At 37.3% G+C, this 15,537-nt stretch overlaps 1 protein-coding gene across 8 annotated transcripts in view; it reads left to right on the top strand.

The window, feature by feature from the left end:
- The window catches only part of mark2b (MAP/microtubule affinity-regulating kinase 2b), a 67,321-nt gene that overhangs the window by 14,747 nt on the left and 37,037 nt on the right, over window positions 1-15,537 (top strand). For all 8 annotated transcript variants that reach the window (XM_007248078.4, XM_007248072.4, XM_007248076.4 and 5 more), the window contains exon 2: window positions 14,346-14,519. In XM_007248078.4, coding sequence (XP_007248140.2) covers window positions 14,346-14,519 — 174 coding nt within the window. The remainder of the gene's footprint in view (window positions 1-14,345; window positions 14,520-15,537) is intronic.

A 15,537-nucleotide genomic window follows, 5' to 3' on the forward strand; every position in this document is an offset into this window, starting at 1 on the left:
TTGTGTGCACCACACACTGTGAGGAAGACTGGAAAGTTCTGCGACGGGCAGCACACCCTCTTTGAGATTTTTACCATAAGAGTTAAAATGTTTCAATGGAAACTGGTGACAGATTGATATGTGAGTGTAATATAGTCGCAATATACATTTGAGAATAATTCAGTATAATGCAGTGTAACATGATTTTTGAGTCATATCGTTAGCCATGCTTCTACAACAGGCCAGCAAAGCTCATTTTTCTTTTTTTTTATTCTTTTTTTATTATATTTTAGAGCAAAATCAAAAGCAGTTACAGTTACTTGACAGTGAAAAACAACACTTTCTATGCTCAACATTTTTTTCCCCCCATCCCCCCCAAACATTTTTGTCCACCCTAGCCATACAAACTCACAATAGAGCAAAATTGAATGAGATAATGAATAAAAATAAAAATACAAGCACAACAAAAAAAAATAATAATAAAAAAATAATAATAATAATAATTTTAAGCTCATTTTTCATTATTTATATTTTTTTAATAGATCAATAGCTTTGTTTTAACCAGTTAATTAAAAAAATATATGGTTTACGCTGAGACCAGTCTATGTAAGGACCAGTCAACTAAATAAATACACCCAACAAAAATGTGAAAACTAATTTTTCAGGAAAAACCTTTTATTTTATTGATTGCATACTGTTGATTGAAAGCGATGTATATAGCTATGATATGCAAGGTATATTTAAATGTTACTTTTTTTTTTCATAAAGTTACACCAGAGGGTCTAGTCTCTCTCTAAGTTTTAGATATGTATATTGGCAGATATGTATATTAGATATGTATACATGTGTAATATCGGATATCGCCATCGGCCCAAAATTCCTACACTGATGCATCCCTATAATATAATTATAAATTTACCTCAGCGCTGCTATTCTAATCATGAATTTACTTCAGCAGTGCCAATCAACTCAAGTATGAGTAAGTGGAATTTACACAGAAAAAAAAACATAATTTTTGCTAAGATTATGTTTCCTCAGCAATTACTATCCTAACACTGTACAGCTCATAGCTTTCATCTCAAAAACAGTTGAATATTCAGTGCACCCCTTAATATAGTATTATGAGATCAGAATTGGACCTAAATCACTGTCCACCCCACTCCCACCACACATGTGCACATAAAGTCCCCAAAACTACACACAGTAATGCAACATTTAAACTCAATAAGATGTTTTATTGTTCCCAAAGTGTTGTCATTAATATCAGTGTTAGCTGTTAGGTGTTGACAGTGTGCCGAAAGAGGGAGAGATGGAGGGAGGGGTGTGATGACGGGGAGAGAAAAGGAGAGAGGGTGCGGAGAACAGAAAGAAGGTCCAACTGCTGTCTGTTTGTGTCCTTGGCTGTCACCATGCACAGTTGGAAATAGACACCGAGATATTTATTCCCAGAACCCATCACCTGCAGAACCTCATGTATTTCTTTCTGCTCGTCCGTCTGTCTGTCCACCTCACACAGCATTGTTGGAAAAAGGGTATCACAAAAGAGTACTGTGCAGGAAAGGCTTTCTGCTACTTTTTGGAGCGTTTCATTGAGGATTTGATTGCATTCAGCAGTAAGCTCTTTAGTGAGGTCAGGATGTTGGATGACCACCATCCCATTTCCAGAGGTGGAAAAAGTACTGAAAAATTGTAATTAAGTAAAAGTACCTTTTACTTTGCTAAAATTCTACTCAAGTAAAAGTAAAAGTACCCATCTAAAAATCTATTTGAGTAAAAGTAAAAAAGTACTCAATTTAAAATGTACTTTGAGTAAAAGTTATATAGTTACTTTTATTTATTTGATGTAAAAAAGTACAACAAATCATAAATTTAATTGTTTTTTTAACTATTATTCCACATAATAATTTGAACTTTTCAGGCAGGATTTCTTCAGACCACCCCAAAAAACATTTTCAGGAACAAGTGGTATAGGTTTCTATGATCCATTTTTTTCTTTACTGTTAAAATTATGGTCATATAGGTGACTATAAACCATATTTTTACAGTTTTACAGGTTTATTTTTTACTCAGTAACGGGGAGTTTTCCAATGTAGCGAAGTAAATTACTTGTCAAAATGTACTTGAGTAAAAGTAAAATTACCTATTTTAAAAACTACTCTAAAAATGACAAATTACTCGTAAAATCTACTCAATAACAGTAACTTGAGTAAATGTAATTCATTACTTTCCACCTCTGCCCATTTCACCCCGACTTGTCTCAGAAGTGTTGGTTGCAGGACCCTCGTTTCAGAGAACACAGTTCCACAGCTCAATGCTGGGGGTCTTTTCGGTTCAAGGTTATCTTCTTTTGGGAGTCCTATTCTATGATAGGAATATTTTGTTATATGAACAAAATATTTACATATTAGTACAGACAGAAATCTCCATCTTTTTTGTATCTGTATTTAACTTTAAAGTGGCAGTTTGTATTATTTTGTTTCTAAACTGAAAGCAGAAGCATTTCTGAGTGTAGATGGGACAAAATATAGTGTTTAATGGCAAGTGTGCTGGAACGATCATCCCTGCTAGGCCTAATATATTCATTTAAAAAAACTGGGGTGTCTAGTCACTTTTTCGCGGAGTACTTCTGGTCCTGTCGCACGTCTTTACGTATTTAAGTCACATGTACAGCTTATTAAAGAAGATTCAGCTCAGTTTTACTGAATGCGAGCGGCTGGTGGAGCAATGGAAGCTCAAACCTCAGTAGCTCATTCACTCATAGTAAAATCAAATAATAATTCTTCCGCATGTTCGGTGCAATTACACATTCTCGCCTGATAGGACCCTAAATCCCGAAACTTATGGACATCAGTTTCAAGCATAAATGTATCGGGAGAACAGTGAGTGCTCAGTGATCTTGCTCAGGGGCCCAACAATAGCAGCTTGCCAAACTTGGGTATCGAACCCACAGCCCTACATTAATAAACCAATTCTTTAATAACTGAGCCGCCACTTGTTCAGTGTTTCAGGTTTCAGAAGTGTTGACAGTAAATGTCATACTAACATAAACTACATTACTGTTCCCCACAACATTAATTCTTTACATTTTCAGTTTCACACTTAGTTTACTCCCTGCCCCGCCCACCCCAGCATACACAATGAGTACATGTAGCTGAACCCTAAACTGTGTGTGTGTGTGTGTCATTTCAGATTACATCATTGTTCACAACCTTGTAAGAGCTGAATGCAGACTGAGCTGGAGCATCAGCTCCATGTTAAAGACTAGAGGACACATAGGTTAATGTGTGTGTGTGTGTGTGTGTGTGTGTGTTCCAGTAGCCAGTATGGCTGTGCAAGTATATTGGAAGCATGTGATAGAGTTTGTTGTGTGTGTGAGAGAGAGAGAGAGAGAGAGAGAGAGAGAGAGAGACAGAGGGAGAGAGTGAGAGAGTAGGTGGTGAAGTGTTTTTATTTTTAGTGCCCCTTCATCGTGACTGTCACTTCCGGAGCCTCTGTATCAGTGTATATTTGTGGGTGTGTGTGCGTTTGTGGGTGTGCGTGTGTGTGCCCGGTACAGTGCAAGACAGGCCGCTAAATGTATGTTTTCTTAGCCTATCAGGGTGTGATTATGGCCATTTTCTGTTAATGATGAAGGGAGAAAGTGAGAGATCCTTCATGTAGGTACAGAAAAGTGAACGTGTGGAGAAGATAGCTGCAGCTAACGATAGATCTCCATGGCAACCCAGCAATCACGATCTGGTCTTTTTTTTTGTTGTAAAGAAATGGTGAAATATTGCGCTTAGCTGTGTGTACGTTTGTGTGTGTGTGTGTACTTGTGTAATTGTGTATGTGTATTCAAGTTTAAGAAAGAGAAAGGAGTTGTGTCGTGCAGCTGTTTGTGAGTGTATCAGGTTTCTAAGCACATTAACACACACGCGCACACACACACACACTGTCTCAGATTTGCAGAGAAACTGCTTCGGAAACTGAAAAGGTCAGTGATAATATAATGGCGGCCATGCTGTAACCGGTCCAGCCTGACTCTGCTGTTCTGCTCCGGGGTTAACATCAAGAGTGCGTTGTATTGCCAACATCACCTTAGCAACAGTGTAACACCACAGCATGTCTCAAATCCAGAGCTCCTGTAGAGTACTAGTCACTTTTACTGCATTGAATGGGTTCAGATAGTATGTTCACACTGGGACATAAAGCTATGTCCCACAGGCATTAAAGCTAATCAGGTTGCTTTTCATTAAAATGAACACAGTGGTGCAAGTTGCAGAGTGTTCTGTCTAGTGCCAAATAGTCCCCCATGAGCTCGCTGCTACAGACTGTGGAGTGTAAACATTAGCAAACACCAATTACTAGGCCTGTCACGATAAAAACATTTTTAGGTCCATATATTGTCCCAGCGTATTGCGATAAACGATAATATTGTCATTTAAAGCGCCACTATAGAATTTTTTTATTATTAAGAGCAGACATTGGGCTTCCAATATAATAAATATTTTGATATCCTAAATAACTAATACAAATAAAGTATAACCACCCTGGGACTCTGTGGGTTCTGAAAAAAGAAAATAAATATTAAACAGACCTTTATACAAAAAATACAGTAACGACAAATAGATTAAAGTAACATTTACATTAATTCGTTTTTTTAAACTCTGAACACAAAGGCACTTGCAGATTCCTTTTTCTGATCATATATGTATATGCTGTAAAAAACACACATTAGCTCAAAAACACAAGTGTCCATATGATCAAAGACACAAATGGCTCAGCAGGCCAGAGCATTTCATGTAAATGTATTTAATGTAACAGTCAGACTACTTCCGAGCACAGACTAAGTCACTCCGGTGTGCGCTCGACCCCCTTTAGCGGCACCGTCACTGCCTACTCTCACTGCTGCATAAACTCTACGTGCACTTCATTTCCTATCCGATGGATGTCACTGTCGGACAGATTCGTTGAGAGCAGACGAGAGCGCGGCTCACTCTCTCACGTAAACTAAAAAATCCACGCAGAATCGACGTTGGCAAAAATTATCGCAATTTAAAAAAATATAGTACGATAAGTCAATAACATGGTAATAACATGGACTGTAAAATACATGGACTTTGTGGTTCCATTCCATTTATTTTATTAAAATCAAGCCAAGAATGTCAAAGATTTGCAACCACATTTTGTACAATAGAGACTAGGATTACTTCAGTTGGCAAAGGAAAGTATTTGTCCAAAAGTGGCAAAAAAAGAACTTTGTGTTCAGCTGAAAAAACTAAATAGCACAAATTAAACAAAATAGAGTATTCCCCCTTGCTTATCACTTCGTATCAGTTTTTTTTAAGCTGAAACATACCAGCTGTACAGGACTAGGATAATAACATTAATAGCAATGGTAGCTGGTAATTTAGTAGCACTGCTCTGCTATATTTATCATAAAAAACAACAATACAGGTTTACAACTTAGGATATTTTAACAGCTTATTTTTTACATTTGCATCACAAATAAAGCAAATGTATAAAACATATGCAAACAATGTTATTCTCATAAACGTGTGTAAACTCAGTTCCACTGAGTGTACTACCTTCAAATTAAAAAAACAAAAGAAACCGCTGTACTTATTTCTGATCCAGTAGCCATGTTGATTAGCACATTAGTTGGATCTGAAAGTATAAAGTGGGGCTGTATCTGAGCTGCAGATAAGGACAGGATCAGATTTCCTGGAAGTACCTAAACAAAGATTTGAATGAGAAGAGCTTTAAGTTGCTGTATTAGCATCACCACACAGGACTGATGCTTGTTAAAACATTCTAGGTGCTTGGTCACACTTCATCAACATTAGTACATCTACATTAATACATTTAAGGAACCAACACATAAAACAAATGTTCTGTTCTGATTTAAATGTTCTTTACTCTCACGCATCTCTATATAAACATGCTTCTTTATGGATCCGAAAGTGGTACTTCTGTGTCATCACTCGAACCATTTGCAGCACCTTTGTTTTTAAGGATGTACATTTTCTACTTAAAATGTTGATTGCTAGGTCCAAGAACAGTGTTAAAGTGTATGTCTGCGATGGGCAGACCCTGCCTCAGTTTACCCACTGCCTTTCTGATTCACAGCAGCATGAACCAAGTGTCCTGACTAACCCCAGATCAGCAGCAAAGAGCAAGTGTAGACAGCGTGGCGGCGTGCCCTGTCCTTTGCAGAGATGTGAGCGTGTGCTGCAGAGGATGGATTATGGGGTGAAAAGAGGGAGTTATGGCTGAGAGGGAAGATTTTGGGACAGAAATAAAGCAGCAGTCACGTCAGGACAGATGTGGAGTCCAACTGTGAAAAGAAAACGAGAGACAAAGCTGAGTTGTGTCTGAGACAGACAAGAGAGAGAGAGAATGTGTGTGAGTCAGTGTGAGTGTGCTATCTGGATGATGTAATGATAGTTCCACCCATGCCACCCTGCTTTTGTATCAGCTAGGTTATGTACACAGTAGGGCTGGGCGATATGGAAAAAAATCTTATTACGATATAGTTTTTCATATCAGCCGATATCGATATGTATCACGATATAAATCAAATCACTTTCTGTTACACTTAAAGGTTTCTATTTTTACTCAGAAGTGACAGAATAAGGGAGTTATGGACAAAATCACTAGCAGGCTCAGAGCCTTGTGGACAGACACTAGGATGTTAACATCTTGCCAGGTGGGTACAGCTTTTAAATTAATTTTAAAAAGGGGACAAATATATAAACTAAAAAATATGTAAGACCCTTTACATTATATGTCTGTTTAATTTAAATTGCAATAGCACTTTATTATTTTTTTAATAAAATTATATTTAATCAAAAGATCATTCCCCTCCCTGAATGCAGGCAACTACATAAAGCAAAATACAAGAGTATATCACAGTGTTCATTTTGACAGGTGATTTTGATACAGTCTTAGTCTTTTCACTAAAATGTATAATAGTTTTAGTTACATTTTAGTCTATCGGATATTATTAGTTTTAGTCAGATTTCAGTCTAGTTTAATTTTGGTCATATAAAAAGTATGTATTACATATGTTTTACTGTTTTTCTATTTTCTATTTGTTGTAATTTTAGATAATTTACTGCTTATGTTTTTTTTTAAATAAGAGCCTTTAGTTTTTTTTTCATTTAAATTAAGCTAACATTTAAATATTTAAAAAAAAAAGTGGCCTATAATGGAGGTGGGAGGAATAAAGTCAAGTTTCTGAAATGATCCACTTCTACTGCAGTACAGATTTATACTAACATTACTGGCTTTCAGTAGACTAGACTTACATTACTTAAGTGTATTTAAAACTCCAGTTCAGTAACAGCAATGTTTAGCTCAGTTCAAATACAGCTAGACAGATTATATAATCTTCTGTATTTAGTAAAATATCCAGCATAACAGACTCTCTATCTGTTAAAAACTATAAAACACAAAGACAGAGGAGAATGCTGCCCTCAGGGTTTTCTAACAGAAACAGTGAGAGTTAGGAAAAAAGATGGAAAGTGCTTCCTTTCTGTGTGTTTATATACTAACCCCTCACTCGTGCTGAAGTTAACCTTAATTTACACGAAACGTGGATTAACACGGCTAACGTGCGTTACCCATTAGTTTATTAGAATGTAAAAAGCAGTGAAAGCATCTTAGCTAATGATGACAGATTGCACAGATCCCTTTTACACCTAAACATCGCTAACTTTAAACTGGAGACAAGCTAATCTAACTAGCAGCAAACAGAGCAGCGTTTACCTGCCTTCAGAAATCTGAACAAGCTCACCTCTCTAAATATCTTGGAGACGCATGCCTCATATTTAAAAGGTGAGTTTTCCAGTGTAGCGCCGCTGAATAGTATAAATGAAGTTTATCCAGTAAATGGGAGAGAAGGAGCCGCTATGTGAGGAGTTCAGAGTGGAGGGGCTCGGGGGGTGGGGCGGAGGGGGATGGTGGAGAGGGGAGGGGAGGGGTTGTACTGGGCTGAGCAGCAGTTCAGCGTGCTGCCTGGTCTCGTGCTGCGCCTTTTCACAACGCTACTTAAACGGGAAATAGAAAATTTAGTTTATCGAATTTCTCGCCCCGACTTATCGCGATATATAGTTTCCTCGATAACTATCGATATCGTTTTATCGCCCAGCACTAGTACACAGTGTGGCAAAGTCTGAAATGCCCTTATAATATACACTGTGCTAAACTGTCACTGTGTGTGTGTGTGTGTGCGTGTGATTGCTTGAACAGTGGGTAGTTCTGTAATTAAGCAATAATACACAAGAGGGAGTGCCAATATTAAACGTTATAGCATGAACCTCAAATTTATTATTGTGATTCCATTATCACTGTTTATTAAAAGATTCTGTGTTAAAGAGAACAAGAAAATACAATCTGTTTGGTTATAAACACACCACGAGTCAAAATAGTTCCACTGCTGCTCTGTTTGTAACTGCTCTGTTTTCCTTGTAAGTGGTGCATCGTTACTTGTACTAGGTTACTTGTAAGTGGCAGAGTAATACAGCTTCGGTTACAGTGCATTACCAGCTAATAATGGCACTCTCAGAGTGCCTCTTAGCCAATCACATTGCAGAGTCGAAACTGACTGCAGTATAATATATAATACATATTGAATGTTGCATACTAGTAGTAGCAGCATTGTAAATGAAAATATGGGACAATACACACTTTCATTATGTATAGTACATATGGGACATTAAATAAAGGTAGTTATATTGTATATAATACACATTGGGTTATTAACTTATGTTTGATTTCATCTTTCTTTAAATTCAAAGACAAAATGTTTCTGTAGACTTCTTAGTTTACCAGAATAAGCCGTGCAAGCTCAAATCATGACACTACCTCCACTGTGTTTTACAGATGAGCTGGTATGTTTGAAATAATGAGCAGATCCTTTCTTCCTCCGAACTTTCTGATTGATTTTCCATCTTCTCTCAGCTTCACAGTTGCTTGTTTTTCCACCCATAGACAGTTATTTGGTTTTCATGTTGGTTACTCCTCTAACTATAGATGTAGTCCGCACAGATAAACCCTAATCTGAAACTGAGCATAGACATTTAGCGCTGTTTATTCATCAGGACACACCTGGACAACAAAACACATCTTACAGTCACATGTTTCATTACTTTTGCTCACAAGAAAATTGGGTGGGTTCAGATAAAAGGTGACATCTTCTGAACTTTGTATCAGATCCAGATGTAAATCCCTGGAAATAAAAACTGAAATGTTAAACTTTTTTGTCATATTGATTTTTAAATGGCTCAAATGTTTTTCAGTCTATATCAGAAATAATGAAATTGACCTCACTGGTCTAATACTGTTGGAAGGTGTACAGCTACTTACACTGTGTACATTTGGAGTAGTTACGTCATGTTTAATACATACTTATATAATATGTATATGTATTTTTCCCCTTATAGTATTGTCTGTTTCTGTGTATAAAATACACATACAATGCATGGAAATCACCTCATATTTGGGTATTATATATCTGTTTGTCTACATCTCTCTCTCTCTCTCTCTCTCTCTCTCTCTCGCTCCTCGCTCTCTCTCGCCCACTGCTCCCTAATGTCAGAGTCCTTTCCTCAGTGTCTGTCAGCACTCTGTCAGTGTCTCCAATTTCTGTGTCCTTACTTTTGTCTCTGCTCTTGGCTTACATTGCCATTTAATACACCCAGTGACACTCTCACACATTTAAGAGAGAGACACACACACGCAAGCGCACTTGGATACATTCAAAAGAGATTTTTCTATTCTGGCTGTTTCCTTAAGTAGACGTTGTGTGAATTAGTCCAGAAATCCTGAGTGTGTCTCTGCAGCGCAGTGTGACGTCAGCATGTTAATTGCGCTGCTTTGAACTTTGATCGAGTTAGTGTTTGAAGATGGAGCGCTCTCAGAACGAGTGTGTCCATGTTTGGTAGTTGAACATTGAACACCTCACACACTTTACGCTTTAGTGCTCTTTTAATTACATCCTAAAGGCCTTTTAGTTCACATCTAAAAGCGAAGATTATCGTGTGTGTGCGTGTGGTAGATCTGTCGTTCTCTGACTGAACTTGATTATCTGTTAATCAGCAGTTTGAACTCAGCTGGTTGATGAATCAGCAGTGATGGGTGGCAGGTTGCATGATGGTGCGTGTTCTTTTTTCTTCTCTTCTCACTCTTTTGCTCTTTCTCTCAGATCATACACTATATTCATCCTTATTATTTAGACATAAAGCAAATCCAATCTCCCTCTCCCACTTTCTCACTCTTTTTCTATTCTCTTAATTCCTCCTTCACTTTAATTATTCCTTCACTCCCCACCTTACACCTTTCCCTCCTCCTTCACTCTCTGATTTCCTTACTCTCATTCCTTACTTTCTCTGTCACTTCCTTTCTTGCTCCTATATCCCCTCACTCCCCTCACCTTCATTTGCTTTATCACTCCCTACCTCATGTCTTTATTCCCTCTAATTCACCCATCTATTCCCTCCATCACAACCTACCTCACACCCTCTCCATTTACCTCATTCATTTGCTTCATCACTCCCTTCCTCAAACTCAAACTCAAATTGCTGCATTCTATCCCCTACCTCTTTTCTTCATTCCCTCCATCACTCTGCCAAACCTTTCCTTCCTCAACCTTTCCTCACTCTTTCATACCCTGAATCACACACCACTCTTATTTCTTCATCCTTCTTTAACTTCTTTATTCCTCCCTCACTTCATAATTCTCTCTCACTCTGTCTTTCAACCTCACTCCTTCATTCCATCCATCACAACCTACTTTACTCTCTACTTCCCTTATTCCCACTCCCGCTACCTAACTTCGTTATTCCGTCCTTCACAACCTACCTCACTCCCTCTCCTTACCTCACTCATTCACTTCTACTTCATCACTCCCTTTTCACGACCTATCTCACTACTTCATTCCCCATTACACCACACTCTATTACTTTCTTTATCATTCATTGACTCCACCACTTCTTTATTTCCTCAGTCACACTATAAATCACTCCTTAATATTATTTTAAACCCTTACTACTTAATTCCTTAATGCCCACACTCTTTTATTCCCTACCTCCCTCACTTCTTCCTTTACTTCCTTACTCCTTCATTCCTTCACTTACCCAATGGCTCAATCACTCTCTCATTTTCTCTGCACCTCCCTCACTTCCTTATTTCTCTTCCTTGCTTCTTCCCAAATACTTTTACTCACCCTTTATTATCATTTAGTTACTCATTTATCCACAACAGTTCATCCCTCTCCTACTTCTTACTTCTTCATTCTCTTACATCTACCATCACTTCAGTGCATACACTCCCACTCGCACTTCTTTTCCCTTTAACCCTCTTTCCCTTCCTCACACTCCTACAGTACTGATAGTGTTTGGATCTCTGGTGGAACAGTGAGTCCCATCATTTGATGTGTGTGGAAGGTGCTTCTCAGATAAACAGGGGTTATCTGTGTAAACATTAACATGTATGTGTGTGTGTGTGTATGTCTAGAAATTTCAGGAGATTTTATTATTGAGGGTGTGTATATTAGGCCTGGAAAAATATAAAAAAAACTATAATTGGGATGTATAAATGTTGCAATATTAAAGATTCAGGCCTTCTCATCAGCTTTCACCAAAAAACAATGATCAACATATTCTGATATAATAATAATGCAGTATGTGTATCTAAAATAAATGATCATTTGTATATGTAATCTGCTTCTGATAGATGTCATGAAAAATGAGAGCATTTAACCATTGTGCAAGCATACCTTGTGATGATTGTAATGAAATGATATATTGTATTGCTGTCAAGTGATTTAAAAAAATAAATAAAAAAAAATTACATTATTTGCGAGTAACTAGTCTAAACGAATTGCATTCATTTAGGGATGCAAGGTGATATTGGTATTTTTTAATCATCAGTTTTTATCGTATACTGGAAATGGGCCATGTAATGCTGGCGGATTATCCATGATGGCTAACGGCTAACTGGCAGTCCTAGCTTTTTTCTAAGCTAAATTATTGGCTCATTTTTTTATATATATAAAAAATGGATGGCACTGTTAGATTAGTAGACTCTGTGGTTTGAAATTATATGTGGAGTATGGCTTTAGTTCACTCGAGTCTTTAGATATTGACCTTAGTGCACAAAAATGCAGTTAGCAGCTCAATGCTGGCTAGCAGTCGAGTTGTCCCCGATGATTTTTGATATCAGAATAATTTTACTGTGCTAGTTAGATAAAGTAAAGGTCTGATGTTTGACATGACACTGTGTCTAGTGTCTGCATAATACTCTGGTCTTCAGTTAAGAGCTGTTTTGTTCATCTACATCACGTTTAACACAGTATTTATATGAAAATGAACGTTTATTTGACAACCCTAATATATTGTGTTTACATTTGTGTATATGTTTGTAGCGTCAGAGGCCCACTCTTCTCCACCAGAGCCTTGCCATTGTAACCTATATGTTTATATTTTTTTGTGGTAAATTTGGATTGGGATTTGGTTTGGGGGTTGTGTTTAGAGTTTTAAGTTATTTGATTTGGTTAAGGAGCTTTTAGAAGTTAGGAATCATCCTTGAATGCTTATGGGATTATTATTTTTCATCCAGCATTACCAGCTGCTCCTCGGCTGTCATTCTGTGTTTTCTGTTAGGAATACTGTTCTGTATATTTCTCTGCTGTGGGCATGTTAAAACTTCCCTACATCTGTAAACGTTGAAACACATCATGCTCAACTTTATTACACAGGCTAAGCTTCTGAAGTCGATATGATGTTTTTTTTTATAGCCACCTCTAAATGGCTGTGGTGGTGATGATAAATCATGATCTGTAGCTTTCTGGTTTAGAGGCTTCTGTGGTTTAGACTGAACAGTGTGTTTAGTTGTGGAGTGGATTGATTAAGATACAGTGTTTCTGCTATTGCGTCTTTGTAAACTGCAGTCTTGTTAAATTGCTGAAGCCACTGAACTTTGCAATTATGCAGTTTATTGTAAATGTTCAGCTGACGCTGCCCTGGTGAAAGTTCACACAGTGAGCTTTGAGGTTTCCAGAATGGCTACTAAACTCCAAACAATAATTGTTCATATCTTTAAATGGAATAACACTTATCTTTTATACTGTATGACTGAAGGTATTGGAGCACCTGTATTGGAGTGTATATGGTTTCTGAAATCAAGGTTATTAAAATAGAGTTTATCCTGCTTTTGTTGAAGTAACTGAAGTAAACAGATGTTCAGCATATCAACAACAGTACCAAAGTCATTCAAGCATGACCCAAAAAGAACCTGCTGATTTTTAAAATTTTACTACTATTATTAAAGTATAAGAAAAAATAAATTTCAATGATGTGTGTATTATTTATATTGGAATGTAAGCCCTGTATTATGATGCATTTTGTCATCATCAATGTCTTGCCAATACACAGCAATAGTGCTGTGCTGACGATGTTTCTGTCTCAAAATCACAGCTTTCCTCTTTAAAGGTTAGTTAGGCTAGTTACTCTTTTCTAAAGTAACATACTGTCAGCACTAATAATATCCATAATCCATGATGATCCATGATGTAGTTACCTGTATGTAATACACATATATGTAATAATAATACATTCAGTTATGAATGAAATATATTAATAGTAATGCATTTTTTATTTTTTATGTATTTACATGATTATAATACAGACTATATAGACTTAAAATTATTGCATTTAGGTAGTTACTTATATCGTCGCTGTCCACTGAAAAACATGTATCTACATTTTTGTAATTTTTTTTAGTTTACTAAAAAAAATGTGCACACACAAACTGTCCCTTACACTGTCTCCACATTTCTTGATTTTAATCTCGAATTACCTAACTTAATATCTTTTTACATTGAGAGACATGATTTTCATTAGAAAGCAACAATATATATTACATACTGCATGGAGAAGAGTATTATATTTATGCAGTTATACATTCAGTTATACAGTGTATGACTAACTGAAATGTTATAACATTCAAATATATATGTGTGTGCATACTGTAGTTATTATTATTATTATATATTATTTTTTTGAGGCAGTTACATGTATGAAACACATATGGAATGTTATTACATGTATATAGTTACATATAGCTGCTGTCACTCCTGCCTTGGTGTTGTGTAAAAGCAGGTGTGTGTGTGTATGTAGAGTTGTGTATCTAGTCTTGTATTTCCGGAGCCTCCTGGCCTGTGACCCTACCAGCTTCACCTGTCTGCCGAGATCACACACTACACACACGTACACAGTCAGACTGGTGTTGTCACTCTGTTCTGTGTCATAGGGTGGATTAGTTTGAACTGGTATCGTTAAAAGTTATAAGTAATCTTGTGTAATTTTTTTTCCATTTCTTCTCAGACCCCTTTGGACTCAAAATCAGGCAGTCGTCCCAGCATGCCTCGCAATCGGAACGCGGTGGTCTTGACGGCGGACGAGCAGCCGCACATCGGAAACTACCGGCTGCTGAAGACCATCGGCAAGGGCAACTTCGCTAAAGTTAAACTGGCCAGACACATCCTGACAGGCAAAGAGGTAACACGAGCCTTCATCTGACCTGTACATGCCTCTCTGACCGTCTGTGTGATACTGAGTCTGTCACCTCCTCTCGCACTCCCCTCTCTCCTCTCCGGCTCTCTCGTCTGTGTCAGTTGTCCTTTTCCTGTCACTCTGCTGCAGATGGTTGAAAAGCTGACACAGGCAGTTGCTCAGAGTCATATATCAGCTTCTGATTTCTGGTGATGAAAGGAGAGAGGGAGAGTAGGAGGGAGGGTTATAATAGATTCTGTTCAGGCTGTGATAATTATTCCATTAATTAAATTGATTAAATTTGCCAGTTTGCATAATGTTGATGCATATTTTGAATCCTCCTGCTGCTTTGTTCTGCAGTGAGAAACAGCTAGATGTACACAGAATTGTGTGAATAATGTCAACATTAGGTTTTTATGTACAATCAGTTACAAAATTATGAGAGAACAGTGTTACGTGATGGTACCACACAGTTCAAATTCAAAAACATACTGGCTGAAGCTCTGCTGACAAAAACTCTATTAGTATTTACACTTATTTAATGTATTAATAGTCAAATTAATACGCCAACATAAGCAGGGTGAACCCTTTTTTTATTGAGAGCAATGATGGTAAAGGTGGTTGAGTAGCATTAGCTTTTAGTCTAGCACAAGTGTGCACCATAATCCCCTGAAGTCTTTTCTAAAGTGGGCTCGGTGTTTGAAAATTTAGGGAAAATAGAAAAACACTAGGGACCACTACCGTTTAGGGATTTTGCAATCTACCTGTACAGCTCAGTTTTGGGAATGTCAATGAAAATAGTTTTCGATTTAAGGGTTTAATCTAGAAAATAAGTTATAAGTTATTAACATGGTCAGTGTCACAAATCTTAAACTCCATCTAATTCGGTCATAAACAAATCCTCGCTTAGAGCAGTGGAGCGTGTGGAACCTCCAGAACGAGGACTATCTGAACTAGCGTTAGCAGCAGTGGCTAACAGTGATTCAGGGACACAGTTCGACACAGTTTGGTTATTTTCTTAAAC

The sequence above is a fragment of the Astyanax mexicanus genome, chromosome 8, assembly GCF_023375975.1.
Source record: "Astyanax mexicanus isolate ESR-SI-001 chromosome 8, AstMex3_surface, whole genome shotgun sequence".
Taxonomy (NCBI): Eukaryota; Metazoa; Chordata; class Actinopteri; order Characiformes; family Acestrorhamphidae; genus Astyanax; species Astyanax mexicanus.